General features: G+C 36.6%; 1 protein-coding gene across 1 annotated transcript in view; it reads right to left on the bottom strand.

The window, feature by feature from the left end:
• Positions 1-25,465, bottom strand: part of OCA2 (OCA2 melanosomal transmembrane protein) — a 160,142-nt gene that overhangs the window by 65,282 nt on the left and 69,395 nt on the right. Inside the window, exons 15-18 of the mRNA XM_066313584.1 lie at positions 17,104-17,251; positions 15,603-15,660; positions 14,030-14,138; positions 2,144-2,271 (exon numbers count right to left, since the gene is read on the bottom strand). Of these exons, the coding sequence (XP_066169681.1) occupies positions 2,144-2,271; positions 14,030-14,138; positions 15,603-15,660; positions 17,104-17,251 (443 nt within the window). The remainder of the gene's footprint in view (positions 1-2,143; positions 2,272-14,029; positions 14,139-15,602; positions 15,661-17,103; positions 17,252-25,465) is intronic.

The raw sequence follows: 25,465 nt of genomic DNA, 5'->3' as shown, positions 1-25,465 counted from the left end.
GTAACATAGCATAATAGCATATAACAGCCACTTGTGTATAAAGACTAAAAAGACCGTTGTAAAGATTAATCACCAAGGGGACGCAACAGAAAAACTAGAGAGCTCCTAAGGATTTCCAAGTTTTTCATTGTAAAAGATGCACCAGACTGGACTGATGGACCCCCCCAAAGGCAGAACCTTCAAGAGTTCCCCTGAGGCTCAGGAACTCAAATCACATTTTCCAAAATTACTTCCACCCTAAGTCCCACACAGGTTTTTAAATGTGCCTTGTAATAGGAAAAAGAACTTTTATAGCAGTAGGAGACAGCTTTAGACTGGGAACTATCCAAGCTGAAGGATCACCAAGGGTGAGAAATGTGAGCTGACAATTTCCGGATGTCCTAAACTATCAAAAGATTTCCTATACTTCAGCATATGTCTTTGTTTTGACCAGTTTCTTCTTGACACTGGTAACTTAAAGGAAGTAAAAATGCCTTGGAAAGGACTGTCACCTACTAATTGAACAGATTCAGATAAAAATTAGCTGTGATGACACACATAGAATATTTTGTCATTCATTGTAGGGAAGAATTTAATATATTGGGGGTTTTTTATTATTATCTGGAAAAGTTTCTTTTGTGACTTTAAACTGCAGTTATTCTAGAGAGCCAGGAAAAATATTCTTTCATTAGAAAACTATACATTGGTGATCTGAGAAACCAAAAAAATTAAGTTCAGTGAATGATCATAGTTGTACCCAAAGTCTAGCAGTAAATGGCAAATAACTTCCTGTGTATTTTACTATGCTATTGTCACACAGTCACTCAAATCCCACCTGGTCAATCCAAGTTCAAACAGTAAATACATCAGGGAACACAACTAATAAACTGTTACAACAGCAGTAGAAAAAGTAAACATGGCTTCAGCACTGATCCCCTATAAGAGCTAGAAAATACAGTGTTATATGGAACCTCATAAAATGGAGAACTAAAAATTGCCTGTTCTAATGAGAATACAATAAATCTGTATTTCCTGATGAATTTTAGACTCAGTAGCTCACAGAAAACTGCATAATGATAATCAGAGTTTCCGCTCATCTCTTTGGAGGTTACCAGATTTTGACTTCCACTTTGACATTAATTAGAGTTAGTTGGCTTGGTTCTTGTTTCTATTTTCTTCAAATATTGTCCCTGTTACGGATGGTAACTTTTTTTTAAAAGACATTCCAATTTCCAAATTCTTGAGATCTTTGCAATTATTGGGAGGGAAGAGGGGAGGAAAGAGGCTATATGAGCAGATTAGTTATCACAGGCTTTTCCCAGGCTTCTCACTCAGGCAATTCACTTGCCATGGCAGCGTCAGTGGTCATTTGGGTATTCTCTGCCATTCTTCTACAATGTTATTACATCATTTAAATCCAACAATTAACAAAAATAGTCAGTATTCTAGAAGCCTAATTAAAAAGTTAATGTGAGTATCCACACCAAAAAAACCCAAATATTTGGGGTAAAAGTGAATCCTCTCAAGACATACAAAAGCACCAAATAGGGAATAAAAGCATATACAAACACCGATGGACATGGATGTTGTCAAGCAGACAAGCACAAAGAACCTACACAGCAAGATATCCAGGCATTTCAAGAGCTGAATATTTTTTAAATTAGCATTGCAAACAGAAATTCAGTGTTATTTTCCTTTCAAATCACACTCCCATGAGATATCTTAGGCCATTTGGTAGCCAGCATGTAGCAGACAGCACTAGAAACATTTTTCAGCTCTGGTTTAGTCTTGTTCTATTATTTTTCCTATCATCTGTATAAATAATTGTAAACAAACACATAAATACAGATAAAATATCTGCACGCATAGACCAACAATAAACCCAGAAACTGAAATTTAAATTATAGAAAAATGATTGTGTCAGATATATTCAACAAAAGGAGAATATGGAAAGAGAATGAGACCAAGTTTATAATGAAAATTTAAATATGAAAGAGGTCCAACGAACTTCCATTCTCTGCTATTCCTCTCCATATTACCATAACTACATTTGATCAGCAATATTCCAGTGGGATTGAACCAGCTGGAGGCCTCTCTCCAGGAACATAATTCACATTTGAAATCTTTTTGCAATTCTTCAGGCTTCAGAATCAGAGAATATTACCTCCATGAGAATAAACAATGCGGCAAAGAAAAGGAGGGTTGCCCACTCAACTCTGCTCAATATCATCTCAAAATCATGGATGTCTGCTAGCACTAGCAGCCAAACGGCTCCCAACATGGCAATCCAGCCTGCATGAGAGAAAGAGAGAACAATGCTTTACACTTCACATACTTCTTATGTGCTACCAACATGTAAGTTACAATATTGTGATTTTCAAAGATTTTTTGCCATATTTTTGCTCTGACCATAGCAGGAAAAGTTCACAGATATCACAGGATGAATGGTCTCTGTTTTCAAATTAAAATAAAATCTAAAATAAAAAAACCAAGGCAAGAAATACAAAGTTGGGTTACCCCAATAATCAATGGGTTTGGATTTAGGTATTTAGGAGTAGTGAAGGATTCTCCTGAAAGGCTGGCTGCATCCCCTGAAACTTGAAGACTCAGTGGCTGCCTGATCTAGAAGATAACCAGGAAAAGAAACTCTCCTTAGAAGAGAGATTTAGACCAAAAGAGGCTCTCATCAGATATGATCCTTCTGTATAGTCTGAAGTATTTTAATACACATATTTAGGTAACTAATTGAGAGAAAATGCAAATCAAATGCACAATTAACCGGAAAATGAAAATAGCAAATCTCCAGTCCAATGCAAGGCTCTCTTTCCCTCTGCACAGTTTAAATTCTTTCTAGAGGTGTTTGATTCCTCTGGTTCATTTATCTTGAAACTCCCAGAGTTCCCAAAGCAGCATGAAAGAGAATGTCAGTCATATGACATGACTTTTCAATAACGAAGTTGATTTGCTGTGTTTTAAAACAAAGCAAATCTGTTCATGAAAATTAAATTTCTTTAGTCAGAACTTTAAAAAAAAAGGTTTATGAAAATGCACCACCTAATTTTCTTCTGACTGTTGTCTTAGCTGTTTTCCAAATTCCATTAAAAAACAGTGAGTCCAACTCCACCTTAAATTAATAAATATTATGGCAATTCCTATTAGAATGCTGCAAGGCAGTGTAGGTATATGTTGATTTGAAGATAAGTAGCAGAATTTTAACTGCTATTTTATAAAAACCTAAGTGACAACATAACATTTTCTCCCATACATTTTGTATGTAATTACAACAAAGTGAAGAATTAAAGAATTTGTCATTACTTCTGAGACAATCTGTGAAAATGTCTGTGTATTATTCCTACCGTTCTGTCTCCAATAATAATGAATCAGCTAGAACATGCTGTATGGAGATAACAATTAATCATAAAAGCTAATGAAATACTACACAATTGCAGAAGAGGTGGATGAAGCCAGGCATTTTCTAGCACTATGAGTGTTATCAGCACACATTAGCTTCAAGCATGCAGCTTTGCATGAGAGAACAGTGCCTGGCTTTACAGGATTGTTCCCTGAGAATACAAACAGGCAAGGGAGGTGTCATCCAGCCGTGCTCCAGCAAGTCCAGCTCTCCAGAGGGGAATGCAAACACATCAGCTGCCAGTTGTGGCTGCACAGAGCTGATTTCAGCCTGCACACACGGGGATGTGAGGGGAGGGGAGGAGAGGAGAGGACAGGACAGGAGGCTTTCTTTTCATTTTTTATTCACTATGAAGAATTTTGAGAGTACTAGGGTACATTAAAGACTGGCTCTGTTCATTTTTTTCCCCACCTTTCTGGACCACAAAAGACAGCCATGAGGAAGAGAAATAGAAGTATTTATTTAAAATAACTTCTCATTACTTTAGTGAAAACAAAGCCCATTTAAAGTTGCACAGACCATTTCCTTTACTGTCTTTTAGTGCCTCTGCTTCACAACAATTGGTGTCCCAGAAATAGAACTTGGAGAGAAATTGAATCTTAATTCTATTTCTACCTTTTGAACAGGGTGAAAGTTTCTATTTATTTTAGAGAAAAGGAAATTAAATTTTATTATAAAATGCATATTGCAAATTTATAATGCATTCTTCATAAGAAAAGATTTCTATGTCTTCTGCTTAGTGTCAGAAAAAAATGTACAGTAGAAATTGCTTAAGTGCTTTGCTTTTCTCATACCCAGCAGGCAAAACCACCTTTGGAATAATACTTGAGTCATAATGAGTCAAACACAATTGCAGTCCTACTAAAAAAAACCTTATTTTAAAATAATCAAGTAGATGAACTTGAAAATATAAAACAATCTAATACAATAAAACAGAAGTCTAGAATTTGGAGGTAGGCAGGAGAAAGCAATTAAGGAGAAAAATTACTGTGTAATTTGTGGGCTTTTCAAGTGCTCATTAAGAAGAATTTGCATTCCTCAGCAAAAGCAATTTTGACCTACTACCTCATACTAGCAGGTCAGAGGCATAACAAGCTTCCTTCTAACAAAGTGAAAATACACTTTGGACACTGTATGTTCACTTTATATGCACAGAATTTGGAGTAATGCATTTATGAAGACTGAGGAAATTTCACTTTTCTGGAAACTGAAATGGCACTTGAGGCATTTGAACTGAAAACCAAAGTTGGGATAGCATTGCATGGTCTCACTGATGGCTTGGGCAAAGCAGCAGGCTGCTCAAGAGAGAGCAAGAGAATACATTTGGATAGGAAGAGATAAAACTGTAAAAATTCAGGATGAGAGGCAGCTGGATGTCAAATAGTCCTACAGAAAAGACTTGAGAAACACAATGTATCACAACTAAATCTCATGGCCCAGTGAAATATAGAACCAGGGCTATAAATAGTAAATTCTGTGAAGCAACCTCTGCTGTCCTAGTCCCTGGCAAACCCTGAGAATATATACTGTAAGAAGCATACCCATTAGGAAATCTGAGGCAGAGAAGGAAGCAAAATCAACAGTCTGAAGAGCTGACTTTTGAGAAAAAATGTAGAGAATCCAGGATACTTAGCTCAAAGATAATATGATTAAAGAGGTCTTGAGAAGTCTTTGGGTAAATACCAGGCTTTCCCAAAATGCAGAGAGCAACCCCTTTGCGTCAGCAGTAGTGGGTAGGACAAGAAAGAGTGACAAGCAGACATTAATAGCAGCAAGAATGATTCAGGCAACACAATATTCAGGGTCACATGTTTATAGTGGTTGAGAAATAATTTTTTTTAAACCATCTAGACCAGCTTCTGCCAGATGAAAATATAGTACTCTGATCTGCAAACAATGGGAGTGACACACTGATTTTTTTATATGTTTTTCTCGAAGTATGATTTTAGTTTTCTGTGCTTTTTAAAATTCTTTATTTTTCAGAATGTAGCTTAAGGATGTATGCCAGTGTTTCATGTTGTATGGTGTAATTGTAATGTAGTATATGCTTGATCATCCTCTTATACAAACCTATAAAAAATTTGGGTGAAAAAGTTAAATCAAAGACATACATCCAGAAGTGCTTGCTTTACTCATAGAATAGGTTTTATCAGTAGTTCTGAATGAGAATGAAAATGTTCATATTTTGGTTTATTCAAATTTTGTTTTATTTTATCAGGCATCCCTGAAAATGTATATTCTGAAATCTTGCTGAATATTTCTAAGAAGCACTTGGTCTCTACAGGTAAGTGCTTTTTATCTTTAATATTCTTTTTCTTTTTTAATATAAGGTTACCTTCTCACAAAGCAACTTGCTGGTCTTTTGAGCAGTCTCTTTTCACAGGCTTAGCTTCATAGAAATCATTTTATATTTTTTGCTATTTTTAGCACCTTAGTTTAAGGCAACTCCTTGGGGGAGAGAACAGTGAAGGTGGCAGTCCAAGACTTGCACCACACCAATAAATATTTGTTAAAATACAAGAGGAATAAAAGGATATAGAAAAAAAAATGGTAGAAGCTATAATCCCATGCCAGGCAGAATAAGTAGGATGCTATGGTGATACAAGGTAATTACAGCAGTAAAAAACAGAAGTGTTGCATAACAGAAGGTAAAGAACTGACTGCTCTCTACCCCCAGATTAGCACATGTGCCTTAGGACAGGATGTGCTGGACATTGTTGAACAGCTGTAGTAGCATGAAATTAGAATGTGAAATCACATTCACAATTGTCTTGTAATGCCAACACCTAGCCTCATTACCTCTCCAAACACAATTTTATAGATGAGACAGGATGGCACTCAAAACAGAATGCTGTAAGAAAGAAACATGGTTAGACATTTCTGCAGCTGGGCACTCCATCTCCAGAGATGAGCTGACAGATATATAGCTGTCTATATCACACCAATCTGTAAGACTGAAAAATTACAGAGTACTCTCGGTAAAGGTCACTGCAAACAAACAGTCTATTGTCACTGCCTTATTGACTCTTGTGAACAAAAATAATTCGAGGAGCTGCAAATACCAAGATAAAGGGAAGGTCGACTTTACTAGAAGTGAGCAATAAAGATCAAAAGCTGCACTAGCAGATACAACTGGTTATTAGCTCTTGGTTTTTTCTCATCAAGTGTATGGGCAGCTGCATGGACAGAGGGTATTGTACATGCATAACTACCTGCTTTTAAAGACAACCATGAAATTTCAAGGCAGAATTTTTTGAAAACTATCCTAAAATAAATTAGGACTGCAAGGATCAGAGAAAGCAGATCTCTTGTATTTTCACAAGCAAAGTGTTATGCTGACAGGGATGAATAACCAACATGTGGACCAGACTTTCTGAGTCCAAGTCAATGCTACTACATTGATTTAGCTCCATTTCAACATTCTCATTATTAAAAAATATTGTCAAATCTATTTTTAACTCATGTTCATGTACACTCTACCAGGAGTGTTTCTGACGTGACTATGAGTCAAAGATGTACAAAGTCTCTCAGATACGGTTATGTCCATCCTCATTTTAAAAAAACAGCTTGCATTTTCAAGGTGCAAGCAAGTCTCTACGCCACATATCAGAGGTGAGCAGGTGAGTCCCATGCAGAGCTCTTGACCTCAGTGTAAAAGTACCAGGCCACCTAAACCAACACCACCACATGCCACGACAGATAACAGAGTAAATGGATGAAGCACAAGCAGGGAGGTTGAGAGCACTAAACAAGGACAAATTATAATAAACTCCACTGGTGATTGTAGCTGATGACACATGGGGAAAAGGGCTGCAGAGCAGCCCTAGCAAGCACACGTATAAGGATCTGGAAAAGTCTCCAGAAAAAGCCTGAAGACTTTGAAAGAGGACAGCATAAAGTGTTTGCTCTAATTTTATTATGTCTGTCTATATTGGACTGGATGCTCTTATCAGATGCGACAACACATTGCTTTGTTTACCATTGTCAGATCAGCAATTACAGAAACAACTTCGGTCATGGAAAGCAGCATTACAGCTTCACATAGGTGGAACATTAATGGAAAATGGTAAGGGAAGAAAGATATATGCCAAAGACTACAGTTCATGAGTAACTGCAGCTAAAAGAAATACATACAATAAAAAAGAATCAGGTTTATCAGTAACTCAACAGTGGTTATAGATGATAGAGTAAACCTATGAGATGGTCAAAACCCATTTTAGGGGTAACAAAAAGCACAAGAAAAAAGCTTATAACATACATATGACACACCTTATATGATAAAATCAAGTATAATGTAGAGCTGAAAACCAAATCTGAAAAAGTAAAGATTCAGAAAATATATAAAAATAGGCACAAGTGGATTCAAGCACAGAAAGTAAGAAACCATCAACACCAACACTATTTGCATCTTGGTAAAGAAGAGGAAGACACTCCTAACATGTCACCTCATCCTAGAAAAATCCTCAAGGTTATCAACTCTGTGTTGTGATTCCTCCCAGCCTAAATGCGTGATGGTTAGGATCCTGGAGAAGATAAAAGGGTGACCCTAACAGCAGGAAAGAAAGGGACATGATACTGGGATTATTCCTTTGGGTTTTGAGTGGATTTTTGGGTGGAGGGGTTTGGGTTTGGTTTTTTTGGAGGAGGGCAGGGAGGAAAATTTGATTGGTTGCTTGGTTGGTTGATTTTTACAACAGTTTATACTGCATATTGTTAATGAGTTTTGTTTTGTATTAATTAAACAATTTTGACTCTAAGTGTTAGTACTATCATAAAATGAATAATAACTGCTTTGATTGCACTGGTACAACTTTTAATTAGACTGACAATAAATTCTCAGCTCCAGATATAGGATATGTTCCCCTTTTTTCCCAGAATATCACAAGGTTAAGAAGACCATGGAGACTTTGAGAGCAGGAGCCTACTGCCATATAGAGAGAAGGTATCTGTAATCCAAATGTTTTGAAGGCAAAAAACATTTACTTTACTGAAATATGCAAAGGAGTTTCCAGGCAACTACAGATTACTCAGATGGTATTTTTAGCTCCACAGAAAAGGTCCACAAATGTTGCTTCCCAGGCTTTGCATCTGGTTCCCTAGTTTATCAAGCCATGTTAGAAAGCTTTCCAAAACAATGAAATAAAATTTAAATTAAAATGGGAAAAAAATTGAGACAAAGAAAATAAAATAGTCATTGTGACAGCTTTAAATGCAATTGACAATAAAGTATCATTAGAGCCATTACTTAGGAGTCAACACCCACAAGTTTTCATCAGCTAAAACTGATTCCTTTCCTAGACCTAGCTAATTTCTAGATAAATGTTAGTTTTGGTGACAAATTAAAGACTAAATGTGCACTTTTCACAATGAGGATATATTGACATAGGAAGTGAAATATAAGATGTGCGAAACTTAATGTCATTCTTGGAACCTGGCCTACGCTTTCTTAAATCTAGATTGTTCACCAGTTTTTATATCTTAATAGCTGTCTAACTCACCAGGCTTTTTTTGTTTTCTTAAGCATTAAACAAGTATACATCAGCTTATTAAACTGGTCTATGGTTTTTGTCAGGTATTTTATAAAACAACAGCTCAATAACATTGAGTAGCTCTATAATGAACATTTCAGCTTAACTATTGTACAAATTAACCTGAAACCAAATATAAGAATAATACACTTTATTTTTTTCTTCCTCTCCATGGGGGCAAACACATTTTTAAGTCAATTTTGTTTGTTACTGCAAATATAGTTTTATTGTTTGTAAACAAAATTCATATTTATGCAATTCCACCATCACACAGAATAGTGGCATAACATAGTTCAATCTATTTATTGCTGATAAAAGATGGGGAAAATGTTCCAGAATAAAATTTCAAAGTATAGAATTAAGAGCCTTTGGCATTTACATCCCCCTCATGCTAATGGGATCTGTCCACACCTTTCTCAACCCTGTGCTCCTCTACAAGGATATACAAATCTTTTGGATCTGAGGAATTCTGCTGCACACTGTGAGGCAGGATTTTTCTCACAGGGCTGTGGGGAAGAGGTTCAAGTTTAAAAGCCCTTTCACCATTCTAAAAAAGCCTCTTGGCACAAGTTCAAATGCACATACATAGCTGTCCCAGGGCCCACATAAAAGCTGGGGTGGGGAGTGGGGGCAGTTTACTAGAGTTCTTCTTGAGCAGCTTCCTAGAATGCATCTTCAGAACAAAACCACACTGACTACATCTATTTGACTTGTGGAATACTGGAGATTTTTAGTTTACATCAACAGATAATTTAGTCAAAGATCCATAAATTAGAGACTTCTGCCATCACAGTACTGCAACTCATGCATGCTTTTACACGCACATACTACCCTTACAGATCTGTCTCAAAGTTGTTAGTAAAGAATCATTCCAGCAGTGAGCTCCTAATTTAAATGTTACAGAAAATAAATTTATTAAGTTAGTTGTTAAAATCTTAGTAGGCTACAGTAATGGAGAACTGGCATCGTTTCTAAGTAGATATTGGTATGAAACTTCACATATTCTGTGATGAAAAATCAAACGTAAGCAAGTTTGAGAGGCTCTCTAGGACTGTGCAGCCCTCTCTTCCTCACTAAGCAAGCTACCTGGTAAGTGCCACTCAGTTTCAACTCCATGATAATTATTGGTTTACCTGTGTAAATCACAATGTAAGCTGAAAATTGAGCATGTCCACTGAAACACACGAAAGTCAAAAGCAGGATGAAAATCAAAAGCAGGTAAAGAGGAGAAACTTTAAATCCCATCTGCTTCCCTGAATTTGAAAAGTGACTCCTCTCTCCAGTTAAGACAAAAATTTTGCTATAATTTGCATAATCGTCTCTGTAGACATAATGGAGGGAGGAGACTGAGGCCCTTTCCCATTAAGGTATTTAATTTCTTATGTGAATGTGAACAATTTTTCTGTAAATTATGGAAATGAGTCAATAAATACGGCAACTGGTATTCAAAGGAGTGACAATACAAGAGTCTTCCATACCTATACCAACTGAATACATTTCTCCTTTAATGCTCTGGCAATAAAATAAAATGAAGTCTGCACAACATGGCCTATCAAAAAAACAGAAGTTGGTTTACATTAAATGAAAACAGTTATTTTCCTACTTCTCCACTATTTCAGTTACAGTTTTAAAATGTTTCAAAGCAGCAAGATACAACTAGTTATCATAAACAGCAGAAAGAGGTCTTCAGACCCTCAAAAGTAACTGTAGCAGAATTTGCAGACTAAGTCCACAATTAGAAGTTAAACCACATCAACATAAAAGACAATAGAAATTTTTGCAAGAGAAAGAAGTTTCATCAAAAAAGATAACCTTTGTTTGTAAATACTGAGGAGTTTTAGCTTTAGTGCAAGAATGATGAGGGAAATTTAGATCTAGGATGTTTGCCTGACAGGAGTGACACAGAATATTGATTATACAACTTGTCCTACTGCCCATAAAGATCATAGTGATCACGTTAGTTACTTGAAAGTTCCTAAAGTTACTTATAAGTTCCTAAATTCAGGGAGTTTGCTAACACTGCTTCAGTTAATCATACCAAAGATGAAACCAGGCTGAATCACAGCTGTTGACCTCCTCCACTGACTACTGACAAACCCAGAGATTATTCTGAAGGCAGATGAAGGTAATTAGCTTAAATATTGAAGAATCCACATTGTCTGAAGGATCACAGATGCCCATGGCACCAAAACTACCAGAATGGCCTCAAACAGGCCACCTTTTCACCTTGTTCCTTGAATGTGACAGCAAAAAAGTTTGTTGCAACCTTTTAAGGGAGAAGAAGACATTCTCCTGTGTCAGAAACTAGTGAGCCTGGCGCTGGGAAAGAGGTGTCCAGAGGTGAAAAGGAGCAAGAGTGAGAGGGTGTGTAAGGGCAGGCTGCCTGCATTGCATGCAGAAAGGACAGAGAGGCAGGCAAAAGCAGGGCCACAGAGATAATGAGTCCCTCTTCACAATTATAGAAGGAACCGCACAAAGTTCACAGCACCTCAGCAACTCACTGAACTGACTAAAACCAAATCAAAGATAGAGCATATTCTGCACAGAAGAAGAAAGAATTAAGCTATAAATTGATTTTGGTATTTTTTCTGACTCAATCACTCTGAATGCTCCCTTCAAAAAATCTAGCTTAAATTTTCAAAATCTTACTTTATATTACTTTTTGAATCTTTTTGACATATTAATATAGTTCAAAGCTCTAGATATGCCCACCTAAAAGATAAAGTCAAAATAGTAGCCAGGTACAATCCTCAAAGAGGCTTTAATTTCATCCTTTGTCATCTTTTCTCAAATGTTTTATCAATGCTTTATCAATAAAATAAAATCTTATGGGGCCAAATGAAAGTACTGTAGCAGTCTTAAAGTTTTTAAGTATCTGGGTTTTTTAAGTCTCAGTACTAATGTTTTATTAACAGAGATATTTCATAGAATTACACTAAATAAATTAATGAACAGGCACAAGAAAACTGAATAGGAAAGAGTTCTGCATTTCAAAAGGCAGCTAAGTATGCAAATTTTATTATTTAAATTAAAATGTCAGTACCTTGAAACTATATTAATGATTCCAAGTTCATAATGAAAAAATTGTATCAAGGCTTGGTACTGACAAAGAATTTTAAAATCTTTCTCTCTACCAAATGTAATTTAAAGTTATTAGATTTTTAGCACTTCAGCCTCTGTATAAACCATTATTCTGGTAGAAAATTAAACACTGAACTTCAATTTACTTTCATTTTTTATGAGAAAAAAATATTGAACAACTTTACCCAACCCAACAGAATACAAAATGTAGAGTATATCAGGAAATACATTTCCATGCTTTGGAAGACTAAAGTCCATAGAGCCTCACAGCAGCACTACTTCAGTAATCATAAATAAGTGAGAGTTATCATCAAGATAGTGAAATTCACGAAACAAAAATGAGAACCTGTAAATTATGGAACCTGTAAACTTATCAGTAGAAGTTTACAGGTTCAATTACTTTTCAGTGGAAATCACGTGTATGCTTTGGTAACGTTTATTCATTAATCTGGCAGGTTTTCCATGAATACAGAAGACGGAGAAATTATACAGAACACATACAGCCCTTATTTACTTTCAAGGTTGTTATTCAGCTACTGAAAAACAGAAACTTACACTGCCAAACATTCCATTTGTTTTCATTTATTTTACTAGGATAAAGCAGGATAAAAAAAAAAAAAAAAAAAAAAAAAAAAAAGGAAATTATCAATAGTTACTATGTTTCTTCTTCTACCATTGACTCCAACTCCTTTGCAGTTCGGAAAAAATATCTTACCAGGAGCATACACAACCAGCACTGTTTAGTCTTTAATGACTGTCTGGCTTTTCAAAAACATTTAGAGATGTTTGGCTTCATTCAAGAAATCCTACCACTCAGATAAGTTCAGTGCCACTTATCTGAGACACAAAAGTAAGGGTGCAAATTGATTTCTTAAATTGCCTATGTGAAGGCCTTTCTTATGTCCTCAGCCACCGTGACTTCAAATGCATTCAAATATTTTCAGCTTCTGAATTTTCTCAGACCTTATTAATGTAGCACTTTTGCTGTTATGCTACATCAGTTTACCTTTTAACTTCTTAACAGACAGTAATCTTCATGGGCTGAAACTGCCCATTTGCATGACAAATAATCTGTCAGCAGCAGATACAGAAGGTCCTTGCTTACAACCTGATCACCACTGTAGAGCTATAACTGGCTCTATATTTTGCACAGCAAAAATAAGAGTCAATGTAATATCTGTGTATATGATTACTGATTTATTCATTATGAGCTATTCCTCTTTAAGACTGCTCCATCTTTCAGCCACTGAGACAGAAGTACATAGTGTGTAAATTAAGACTGTATGAAAAAAAATGTATCTGAAATTCCATAATCTTGAAGAGTTAAGCAGCCAAAAAAAAAAAAAAAAAACCTTTCATATTTTATTGGTCAACTTGTGGGTAGGTTTTATGACCACCCTTCAGTTAAGTATGAGATTTGATATGGTTCTGATTTCAGGATATATGGAGCTTTTTCTAGTAGAGATATACAACTACCTGTAGAAAAACCTCCACGTATACATCTATATATAGAAAGTATACACACAGCTACTTTCATTTCACCCATATACAGTGTCCTCACTTTTTCATTTTTAGAAATGAGTTATTATGGTGATAAAGTGATGGAGACAGTAAATTATACAAAGAGCTTTCTACACTTAAGAAATAATGCCAAACTGCTTCTTTGTTCTCCCATGGAGGGATTATTTTCTGATCTCCCTGATGCATCTTGGTCATTCACTCAGTGAAAAGGATGCCAAGGTCAAATTTGTTCATTCTGTAATGTTTAGCCAGCTCATTAGTATTGGAAAGTCCAGAAAATGAAGTCATGAACACTCTCTGTTATTCCTCCTGGGGTAACTGGGACGTGACTGAATTTTTAAAACCTGCTCTTCTCTTCCCAGAGAAATTGCTGCTTAACCTGTTAGAATTGTGAGGACAGCGACATATGAAAAATGGCTTTCCGAAAAGATCGAGACTCAGAAAGATACAACTGGCTTTTTTTCAGATAGGTCGCTTATTTTACTTAGAACAAAACTAGGAAACTTACCAAGATCTAGGTAGATGCCTGGGACAAATGAGTTGAGAAAAAACATAAGAATAACACATCCCAGCACTGTCAGACATTTGATGAGAAGAATTTTGTCAGTTATTCTGTGCTGGAGACAGACAGGAAAATAAAATTAGTAATTATATTAAAGAAGAAGCTATGTATTATGCATAGAGTTCAGGAAAGCATGTGTTAAGCCCAAACTGCTGCTCCTGTATTGTATATTCCTCTTCAGCATACAAGACAGAACTACCTGAATAGCTTTATAGCTTGTGCATCTTATGCATACCTATGAAAAAAACATGAGTAAGTGGTCCAACGGGCTTTAAGAGATACAAGTATCTGGCACCTGCTGCATACATTTGGCTGTACTCAGCTGCCCCCTCCACAGCTTCACCCCAGAGGGTGAATTAAGGTTGAAATGCAATTCCTACCACAGAGGTCATTCTGAGCACTCTGTGGTTTTGTGATCTGGGACAAAATTATCTTTCTTTTTCCAGGTGTGCTTTGAAAACCTATAAACTACTCTAGAGGTCAAATCTTTCACACCTCCTGTACAACTCTCACGTTCATGCCAAGCCCTTCATCTCTACAGAGTTTGTACACCTCTGTGCCCAGCTCTTGCTTCACTGTACCAATTTCCTTGTCCCTTGAGCCCTCAAACCCAGTGCTTTCAGGCCTCAGCCCTCAGTGTGTCTGCTTTCACCACCACTCCAGGCAGTGAAACACTTCCTCCAAACACTTTCTCCCAGACTGAGTTAGTCCCTGATTTCACATAGTTTAAAGCTCTACTAAAATACAAGTAGGTCTCTGTTCTTTAAAAAGTTTGTCTCTCACGCAATGCCTTGAAAGGGGTGGAAATAAAATCTGTTGGGTTTGCTCTGGTTTGGTGTGACACCTAGAACAGTGTTTTCCCAGTCAAGGACTTGCACCCCAAGGAGTCCAATCAAGGACTTGAGCTCTCAGACACAGGCCTGATTCATTAGTGATGCCAGTGAGGTAGAGAGATCATAACACTAGGATAATTAAATTTAGGAGACATTAATCCCTCTACAGAGTTTCCGTCTTCTCAGTTTCAGCATAAAGATTTAAGCAGTGCTAGTGTGTGCACAGCTAAGAGAACAGGATTTATCAAGTGGTTTACCCCTACTCGAATAATAAAAGCAGTAATGTCACCAAAAGGCATTAAGTTAGATTCAGCATTGGGTACATTAGGAGAAGTGTACTCTATTATCATTCATCATGGCTACAAACAGTTTATTGACACCTCCTGAGCCTTTCTAGCTATGGATTAAAAGTTTAAGAAAACACTGCTGAATCATTAATTGATTCTTTAAGTTACAGTCTTCAAAGAAATAAAAGTACAAAACGTAACCAAACCTCACCATGTGCTTCAGTAACCTTGTCCGACCAAGAAGCCAACCACCCTGGCTGCTATCTTTTTGCTATCAGGAGAGTTATTTAATTTCCATCACACAGATTTAAAGCACTCTCTATATAAAGGCCATAAGAGATATCTCTATATCTCCATATATTTACATGAATACTGGAAAAAAAGGTGCCATCTACTTACTTTTTTCTGAAGTTCCTGGATATTTGTTTCCCAGTTTTTATCTTCTTGTGATATTTGTCTGGAAGAAAATGACACCTACTTTTTTCCAGAGTGAAATCAGAGCTCTGCCAAGAGTGTTGGAATAAATCCCTCTAATCACATATAGATCACTTCTTTCCCCATGTGGAGTAACTCCTATCACAAAGGAGTCATGGTCTTCTTACATGCACCAGCAAAAATTCCCATGAGCATCCACTTAAGACTCCACTCTTGTAACAAGCTCCACTAATACACAAACCCTTCTGTTCATGAAGGAAGCCAGAGGCTGGGAAGGAGCTGGACTCCAGGGTACAGACCTCAGTATAGGATCTGGCTATCTGCAATATGTAGTTCCCTTAACAGTTTCAGGAGCTGATGTGTGTGTCCCGCTGAGATAAAACAAGGGTCGTGTGCTAACATCAGCAAGTCAGAACACATATGTTCCACATTTGCATTTCATAATGAAGTTTTTAAGATCCAAGTAACTTCACTGTGTTATCAGCGCAGTCAGGCCTCCAGCAAAAAGCCTTGGGCTTTGCAGTTCAGGAGTTCTGTTGCTAATGCTAATGAACTTTTACGTGGTTGTAAATGTGCTGTGCTGGAGGAATCCTGATTTTCAAGATTAAATATAGTTTTTATTTGTAAGACAGAAGGGTCCTCTTTAGAATATCATAAAGTCTGATAATTTTAAAATCTTTTGAAAAGGAGGTGATTTTAACAGCCTTATTTGTCTTGAAGTATTAATACTGTCACTCAATTCAAAATACACAATATCAACAAAAATTATGTAAAAAATCATATTACTGGAATAGTTCAAGGAATTGTATTTACATGATCTTTCTCAAATTATTTAACAAGGTTATTAATCAAAATTTATTATTCCAATTTCACTTTAGTCAATTAACATTCAAAATATTTATCACTGCTATTCTCAGTCATCAAATTCCATGGCATAACATCTGGGTTTACTAGAATCTAAACAAAACAAGGTCATTATTCTTTTAGTTGTAGTTTACATAAACTTCTTTTCCATACATGAATATATGTCTGCATTCATGTTCACACTGAAATTTTGATTATGAAATAATTTTAAAGCACATCAATTCACTGGTGAATTTTTTTTCAAGCTCACCCATTCACTGAAGAGGAATTGAATTTTTCAGTAAAAATAAAGAAACTCCAGCATCTTACTGTGCACTGAAGCCACAACTGTAAGGAAAAGTGTAGTGATATATTTGTGATATTTTTAAACCAAAAGCTGCCTGAAATTTCTAAGCCTTTAATTTTAGGTTATATTGACAAATATATTTTCCAGGCCTACCACATCAGTTTTGTCCTAAAATTCTTTGTGTTTTACTGGGGCTGAGAATAGCTTTTCGAATCTGCTCCAACATCCATCTCATCAAGACAGAGCTAGGAATGCAGGTCCTGTCCCAGTGAAGATCCCTGAACGGGGAGGTGGGGCACGCTGATCCTTGCTTACCTGTGAAACGTCCTCAGCTTCTTCCTCAGGAGCATCTCCAGAGTCAGCACCTTCTGCATCAAGAGGCATTTCACAGCAGTCTCCTCTCTGCTGGCTGGGTTGATGCGCTGAGCTGTCAGCCTCCAAACATAGATCTCATGTTTCAGCTCTGAGAAGAAGCAAAATTGCATCAACATGAAGTCCAACGTGTATGAAACCAGAGGTGGATAAAATATGCTCTGGACTCAAAGCTGTGAAAGTTACTGGGATGGTTTCCCAACAAATTTCCACTCAGGGAGCTGCTTTTGTCATTCATTTTGCAGAGCTGAAGTGAATGAAAAGTAAATACAATTTTTTCCAAATTTTAAATAAATGAACAACAAAGTCTATTTTCAAAGAAAAAGTAGTACTATCTTCAAATGTTTGCAAAGGTTTTGAACACACTTAAGGGCTAAAATTGTAGTCCATTCATTTTTCAACAGAAAGCAAACTGTTAGTATACAATATTATACTAATAAGAGACACTAGTTCCCTGTGTAGTTAGGAATTACAGCAAATGCTCCTTCACATGCTTCCACTCATTCTATGTTCATACAGGCAATTTTATCTATGTAAGGCAAAAGTGAAATTTGACATTGTATTATGGAATAATGTTTAATAGTATTTTTAAAGGTTTCCTAAGAGGATTTAATTCTTAGGCACAGAAAATATGTGTGAACACAGTCACCATCCCTTTCATGCTGACCAGGACGATATCCGACCCTGTGTAAGTTCAGACAGACTGATTAACACTTTGAAATCGGACTCTTCTCAAAAATCAGAATCTTCTCAAAAATTTCAATCCTTTTCAATTTTTTTCCCTGTACAATTGAGGCCTTGGAGAATGACCAAAAAACATGTGTTCCTGTTCAAGAAGGATGTTAAACTGGGCATGCCAATAAAACTCTTTGAATTTTATAGGAAATCACTAAAGAAATAAAATCAGAATATTCATTCAAAAATGGTCTATGCAAATGTTTCCTGTTGCAGCAATGGGATGCTTCCCCACCTTTCTTTTCTGCTCCACTCAAATTTCATGTCACTGAAGACAATTTGTCAAGAATCTGAGGCTTTATATTTTAAAGCTTTATAATTTTTTTATATTATATTTATATTTTCTGATCAATCAGAAAGTTGCTCTTGTTCTGAAAATGGACGGGCAACTCTTTACATCATGTAAACAAGCTATAAGAATTATTTTTAAAAAATATTTAGTTAAATATGAAAAATTTAAACATGTTTTGATGCGGGCAGTGATGTTAACGTTTTATGCTGCAAGACTCTAGAGGGTGATGATATCTGCTATCAAAAGAGTAATAAACATGTTTAATTCTCCAGTTTCCTTTATAAGTATTCATAATGATAATACAGAGTGAATCTTAGAAAGATTGACTGTGAGAAGGAATTAGTCTCAAAGAAGCTCAAACATTTAATAACAAAAGTGTGTCCAGAATCTGCATAGAAGAAAGGGATTTGAACAGCAATTGACATCCATTTTGCATGGTTTGTGTCCATAGATCCACACACATCTGTCAAAGAGGTAATGCTTGCCTAAATTTTACAATGTATGACCAGAAATACAAATTTACACTGATGAAAGCACAGTGACCATCCGGGGTAGTCAAACAACTCAGCTAAAGATTTTCTTCCAATAAGGGGATTTATACCTGAAGCATAGATTCCAAAAATTTGCCAAATTAACCACTTTCCTTTCTAATATAATTGGTGGCTCTTGCCAGGAGCATAATCTGGCACAAAATTATATTACAATATGGACAGATCTTATCAAAGGATCCACATGACTTCTGGCCATCATTTATTTCTGCATAAATATTTGTGACACACACAAATATAACAGCAGTAATGTTACACACACAGAGGGAAGAAAAAACATCTTTCTGTACTTCATTCTTATGTGATTTTTTAGTGAATAGGCTGCAGTTTTGAAATTGTCATCAGTCCAAGGGAAAGAGTGTGTTTTGTCTTTTTCTCTGGCAAATGCTCATGTAGCTGAGCATCCAGTTTGCTGTTCTACTTCCCTAAAGTTTGTCTTTTCTGCAACAACTTTTCTGATGACATCTGTTCATCCTGACATAGCATTTCTCCCCATCCTTTCCAAGTGAAATTTCACCAAGGGTTAGGTGATAGAGGGAAGTTGAATCATTCACCACCTAAATGAGATGGAAGTACTCCACAGTTATTTTCATACAGAGACTCTTCTCTCCTTCAGAAAGAGGCAGCTATCATCACTGTATCTGTGCCAGAAACAAATCCACAGAGTGGAAAGCATCATGATTTGTGTTGCACATTCCTGTTCCACATCTGAAATGCCCTGGGGCTAATCTCCAGGTTGAGCAAAGTTGGGACTAGTGCTTTGTGATCTACGTTAAAAAATATATGCTTGTCTTCACATGGTTTTGATCGTGCCTTTATGTACAAGTGCATGCTTGATTTTTCAATCATTTTTTTTCTAAACATCCCAAGGACAAGAACATCTGACCTGCTGTGGAGTTTACTTCAGAGCAAACTGTACTTGGAAAATCAGAACAGTTGATACATTTTCTCTACCACAACTCCTGTTGCAGTAATTATTTGTGCAGAGGTTTTCTAGGTCATCCCACAGAATATTTCTCCTACTTCTCTTTCATGCACACTCTTATTGTTAATAGCCCATCATGGCATCAGGTAATACATATTTATTAGTAGTGTTTTTCTTGGAGGAAAAATAATGAAGAACCTTGAAGCCAGCAACAATATTTAACATGGCCAAAGTCCTTCAGGCCTTGCTAGACTTCTCCCATTTCATAATTTCAAAATCATTTAGGAAGCAACCCCCAGAGTCTGGGAACATCTGATACTTTATGACATACTGTGTTACACATGGACAAGGGCTTAATGCAACCCCAGAGTCTTATTAATCACTTTGAAATTACAGCCAAGACAGCAAAAGGGCAGCATTGGGCTGCTACTGAATAGAATCACAGGATAGTCTCACACTCTGTTTCTGCACATCCATAAGTTCCTGTCCCCTCCTCAGATGAGAACTAATGGGTATATTACACCAGAATGAGCTCTCTCCACACACTTTTCCAACCCAATCTGCAGGGTTTTTGCAGGGTTAGCTTTATGTTCAATCAGCCTTCTATCCAATGTAACCCACCACTGTCAGGTTCATTCCCAGTAACTGACATAGTGAGTCTATAGCACAGCAGTTTCTCATTAAAGCAGCTAAATTAACATTTGACTGCAACTGGACTCCAGGATCCTTGTGAGTCCCTTCCAACTAAGAGTACTCTGTCTGCCAGTTCAGAGCATGCAGTGATCTGGAGCACAAAAAGATAGGAGAGCTGCAGCTCAGCTCAGTCAGAGAACACAGCTCATTATGATACTAAAACCTTTGTGAGTGCCGTGCATTCATAAAACCCGCAAGGCACAACAGCAATATACCTAGCATTATAATTTCCAACAAGAAAATAGAAAAAGCTCCATTTCCAACAAGAAAATACTAATTTTTGGCTTTGTTATAGGATGAGATAAAGGCTCCTCAAACATGTAAACCCTATGCTGCTAATCTGTTCTGACTTTGTAATTGATGATATTTTGCCATAGAAACCATAAACATTACATTCTGGACCCACTGACAGATGTCCAGCTGAAATTAACAAAATTTCAGCTGCTGACCTGGACTATGACAGTTTAGAAAAAAAAATCTGCTTTTCAGATAAAATTCTTTATTTGAAAACTGCATATTACTTCTTCAATCTGACAATTAATAGTCAGATAGATTTTCACTTGAGTAATCCCACATTCCCTCCCACCCAGCTGCCAATAATAAAGAAGGCGTCCTCAAAAACCGAGTGTAATTAATTCCCAATCTCAGAATCTGAAAAGGTCAGTTTAGTTAATTGAAGATATTCAGAAGAGCATGCCCAACCTTGATGAGATGATAAGAACTATTATTAAATGACAATTTTCAACTTGCACGTTCACTAACTACATAAACCATCTTTTTGCAATCAACACAAGTTTGCACTGCTGGCCTGTATCTAACAACATTCAAAGTACACTCATCTGAATATTTGTTTAGGGTTTTTTCTCCATATGTTTCTATAGCTAAACTATTTTCAGTAATGGAATTGTTTTTCTTAGCCAGATTCTCAGAATGAGAATATTTCTGTTTACATGCTAATTGTAAGGCAAATTCAGTATAATGAATTCTAGCTTAACTAGTAATAGTAATATCTATAAATTCTCATATTTTTTAAATTCCTTGTATTATGTAACCAATTTTTTAAGCAATATTGCTTGGATAGCGTCATCTCCATTTTGTAAGTGCAGAAACAAAATCCAAAATTTTAAACCTATGAGTAGAAAAAATTCACCTTGAGGGATGTTCCAGCTCAAACATTCATGCCTCTCTCCTAGAGGCAGCATCCCTCAAGAGGACACAAGTATGAGGATCTAAATCTGGAAAAATAATCAAACAAACCAAACCAAACCAAAAACCCCAAAAACTGGAATATTCTTGGCTTTATTCCTTTGAATGCCCAGCTGGTCAATAGTGGATAAAGGTAAGCATAGGTATAAACATTGCAGAGTCTTTAAAATACATCAAAACATGTTTTGCCTTATTCAGCTAAATACATGCAAAGGAACACAAGAAATATGCACAATGCTGCATAAAGCAGTACAGAGAATTTATACAAGCTTTTCAACTCAGTGTGACATCTGAGGCCCCATTTGGTCATAAAAGCACCTAATGCCAGCTCAGCTACCCAGATGGGATTACATCTATCACATAGGAATTACAGGGCATCCGCATCCTGGGCAGAAAATCACGAAGCTCATCATTTCAAACACCTAAATTGGTCACCGGGAGACATCTTCCAAGCAAGCTGGAGCAGGCTGCAGCAGGCCCACGAAAGAATCTACAACATTACTAGCCTAACCCTGATTTTATAAGGGAATATTCAATTTAGTATGTGTTTGATAGCCACACAGGACTCAGATGGAGTTATCCACAGATATTAAGGGTTAGATTTCTTATAACATTTCAGGATGGTTGATAAAGATGCACATTACTCTTCAGTTAGCTTGTTCCTGAATGACATGTGGGATATCTCTCTCTCAGGTAAAATGGGCTCTGTTCTCATCTCTGGGTAATTCAGACTTTGGAGCCACAAACTTATTTTAGTGCTTGTGGGTTTGCCCTCAGTTTCCTCTACCGCAATTCCCCGTCTTTTAAAAGCACGAATCTGAATGTATTTAGGTTCACTGTGTGCTCATTAGCACTTGCCTAATGTGCTTAAAATATTTCGTTCTGTTACACCGAGAACGGCACAAGGAAGTCAAGAGTCAAGTATTTTGAGCATGCAATTATCTAAAATTCTACTGTAATTTGTTTCAGAAAATTTTTCTTAGGTGTGAAATCTAGAAAAATAACTCTGGTTTACTGTCAAATAGTTTTTATTCAGACTGCCAGACTTGCCAATGAAAACAAATTTTGCTGATGTCATCCACTAAACTAAAAGTCTCCCTTAGGAAAAAAAAACAAAAACACCTCTCTTAAATTCACTGTACTTTGTTCAAAAACAAATAGATGCATTCCAATCCCAAAACATTTTGCACAAAATACAAATACTGCTGCTGTCCTTTCAATATGAGAAAAAGTGGCACAAGTCACTTACTTAGAGGTGGTATTCCCAAGGATAAGGAAAAAAGAACCATGAAAAGATAAAGACTCAAGAGAACAGTCTTTTGGGGTATTTCAAAAGATAATGATTCCTCCAATGCTTTTAATAGGACAAAACAAAGAGCAAAACTATGAAGCCTACTTCAGACTCAGCATAGCTTTCATCAATGGTTTAGAAGTTAAAATGGTGACTAATACACTGAACACGCTTTGATTAATAAAAATGGCAGAGCAATTAAAAATCTGTCAAGCTTACATTTGTATTAGAAACACCATCACAGTGAAAGCTTTCTGCAGAAAATAAACACAGATAATGTGTTACAAAGAACTGAACAGTTCTTTTAAGCTGTTTATTAAGAAGATCTTATGAAGTTCAGAGCCATCAAAGCGAAAAACTTTGTCATAGCTTCGCCAAAACACTGTTAAAGGAAAAGCCACATCTTGCCAACCACTGTGCAGTCCTTTCACAACTGAGGTCTTTATACAGAGGGGCACAAATGCTGTAAAAGAAACAGGAGCTAGAATTAAGTTTTTCCCTCCCATCAGTGATTTTCCTGTACTCGTTCCTTCCAGGAAAAATGTATATAATACATTGTCAGGTACTGCTCTATTGATTCAGAGTGACACTATATTATACCTTCATTCTGCATAAGACAGGTAAAGTAATATTACAGCTGCCTTCCTGTGATGGCTACATTATCGATGCACTGAGCAAATAATATGAGATTGTCATATTCTCCTTGTTTTGCAATGTCAGAATACTATTTTTATCATCTGAAGACAAGAAGAGACAGATCAATGTTCTCCTCTTTTCAGGGGGAATACTCTGTCAACATTAAAGGAGTTCAAAGGACATATACACGAATTAAAGCAAAAAAAATCAAAAATAGTAAAAAATACAAAAATCTTTAATCTGTGGCAAGAAAATAACTATACTTTTTTCATTCCTGATCATCAAGAGATCTATCAAAGGTGCCAATAACAAAAGACAGCTTTTGATTTGCATTTTCAGACATTTGCATTTTCAGGCCCTGGTAGATCCCTATGTATTATCCAAAAAGATTAAACACAGTTTCTGAAGGGGCATTAAGACTACCTAATTTGTTTGAGACTAAAAGTCATAGCTTTCTTTCAAATAAAAGACACAATATGTACCAGAAAGATATTATCTTCGGTACCAAGAGCATTCATAAGAAAGCTGCACCTTTTAGTTGAGCACGATAACATCCTCAGTAAGAGAGTTAAAATGTTAACTATTCACTATTCAGTGTTAATATCTACAACTGGATTGCAGAGAAGAGAGAAAAAGAGAACAGACAAAAAAGCCCACACATTTTACTGTCCACATTGGTCCTCAAGATTTAAAAATATTCCCCATAACATCTTAGGTAAGGACAAAAACTTCCGCCCAGACTGAGCTTAAAGTGGAATTCTTGAAAACATATTAAAATAGTCCTTTCTTTGGATATTACTGTCTTCATAAACTGCTTGCTGTTTTCCTTGCTTGAACCAGCTTCCAAGTGAGGACAGGCCACTACATTCAACATAAAATACCAATTGTGCTTTACTGGTAGTTAATAGAGCACCTATCTATGTATAGATGCACCTCAGGACAAAGATTTGTCCATTTACTTAATTCAGCTTTGTCACTGATGTACCTCTGACTGATGGTAGCAAGAAATGGTTCCTACAGTTACAAATATGTTAGCAAAAATAAGACTAAGGACTGTTCTTTGACCCTGAGTAACACACACACTGACATTACACTACACCTTATCCTGGGTGCCCTCTGTGGCCCTGCAGCGTCCTTGTGGCCCTAGACATTACTGCTATTTTATGTGGGCTTTTTGCATTTCAAAGTGTCTGCACCTAAGGACTGGAGTTTTCCTGCAAGTAATCACAGTAGTTCTTCCCTCTCCTCCTCTCCCTCTTCTTCTCTTTGAGAACATCTGTAGAGCTTCACATGGAAGAAAGAAATAGATTTGCTCACTCATCTGGTTACTGCATTTCCCATTGTGGGAAACAGCACCGTGTTTTTCACACATTAAGCACTTTACATATGACTATGATTAATTAGGAAATTCCTTCTGTTGTCGGCTTTACATGCTGACTCTTACACTACCATCAGTATTTTCCCAGCTGCTGCACACAGTAAGTTATACCAGAGGGAATAACATGCTCCCCACTCTCTTGCTATTACCACTCCTGCTTAAAGGGTGGACCTCTCAGCCAAAGAAAAAGTTGGAGAAAAATGCAAGCAACAAAGTAGAAACGGGGAGCTGGTGCCAGAGTTGTGCTAGAAGAAAGCGCTTCCTCTCTGTAAAATGGCCAGTATAATAATACTTGTCACTAGAACATGTGCCACCCACCCTCCTGGGGACAGCAACCTTGCCAAACACTGAGGTCTACATCCTCACAGCTTGACGGCTGAGACTTAATAGTGTATTGTAACACTTCCCAGGGACTAAATGTATTGTTAATCCTTAAAGGATGAAAAACTTTTGTTTCAGGTTTTCAGAGCGGTAGCTGAAACACTAAATTTAATTCCTCTTACACTGAGATATTATATCCCTTACATATTCTTTTGTGAAAATGTAGACACATACAAACTTTTCAAAGCTTATTTCTCTTACTTTTCAGTACTTCTTACTT

This window comes from Sylvia atricapilla, chromosome 2 (assembly GCF_009819655.1).
Source record: "Sylvia atricapilla isolate bSylAtr1 chromosome 2, bSylAtr1.pri, whole genome shotgun sequence".
In the NCBI taxonomy this organism is placed as follows: Eukaryota; Metazoa; Chordata; class Aves; order Passeriformes; family Sylviidae; genus Sylvia; species Sylvia atricapilla.
Note: the sequence above shows the minus strand (reverse complement) of the source record. Positions and strands in the feature narration are given on the sequence as shown.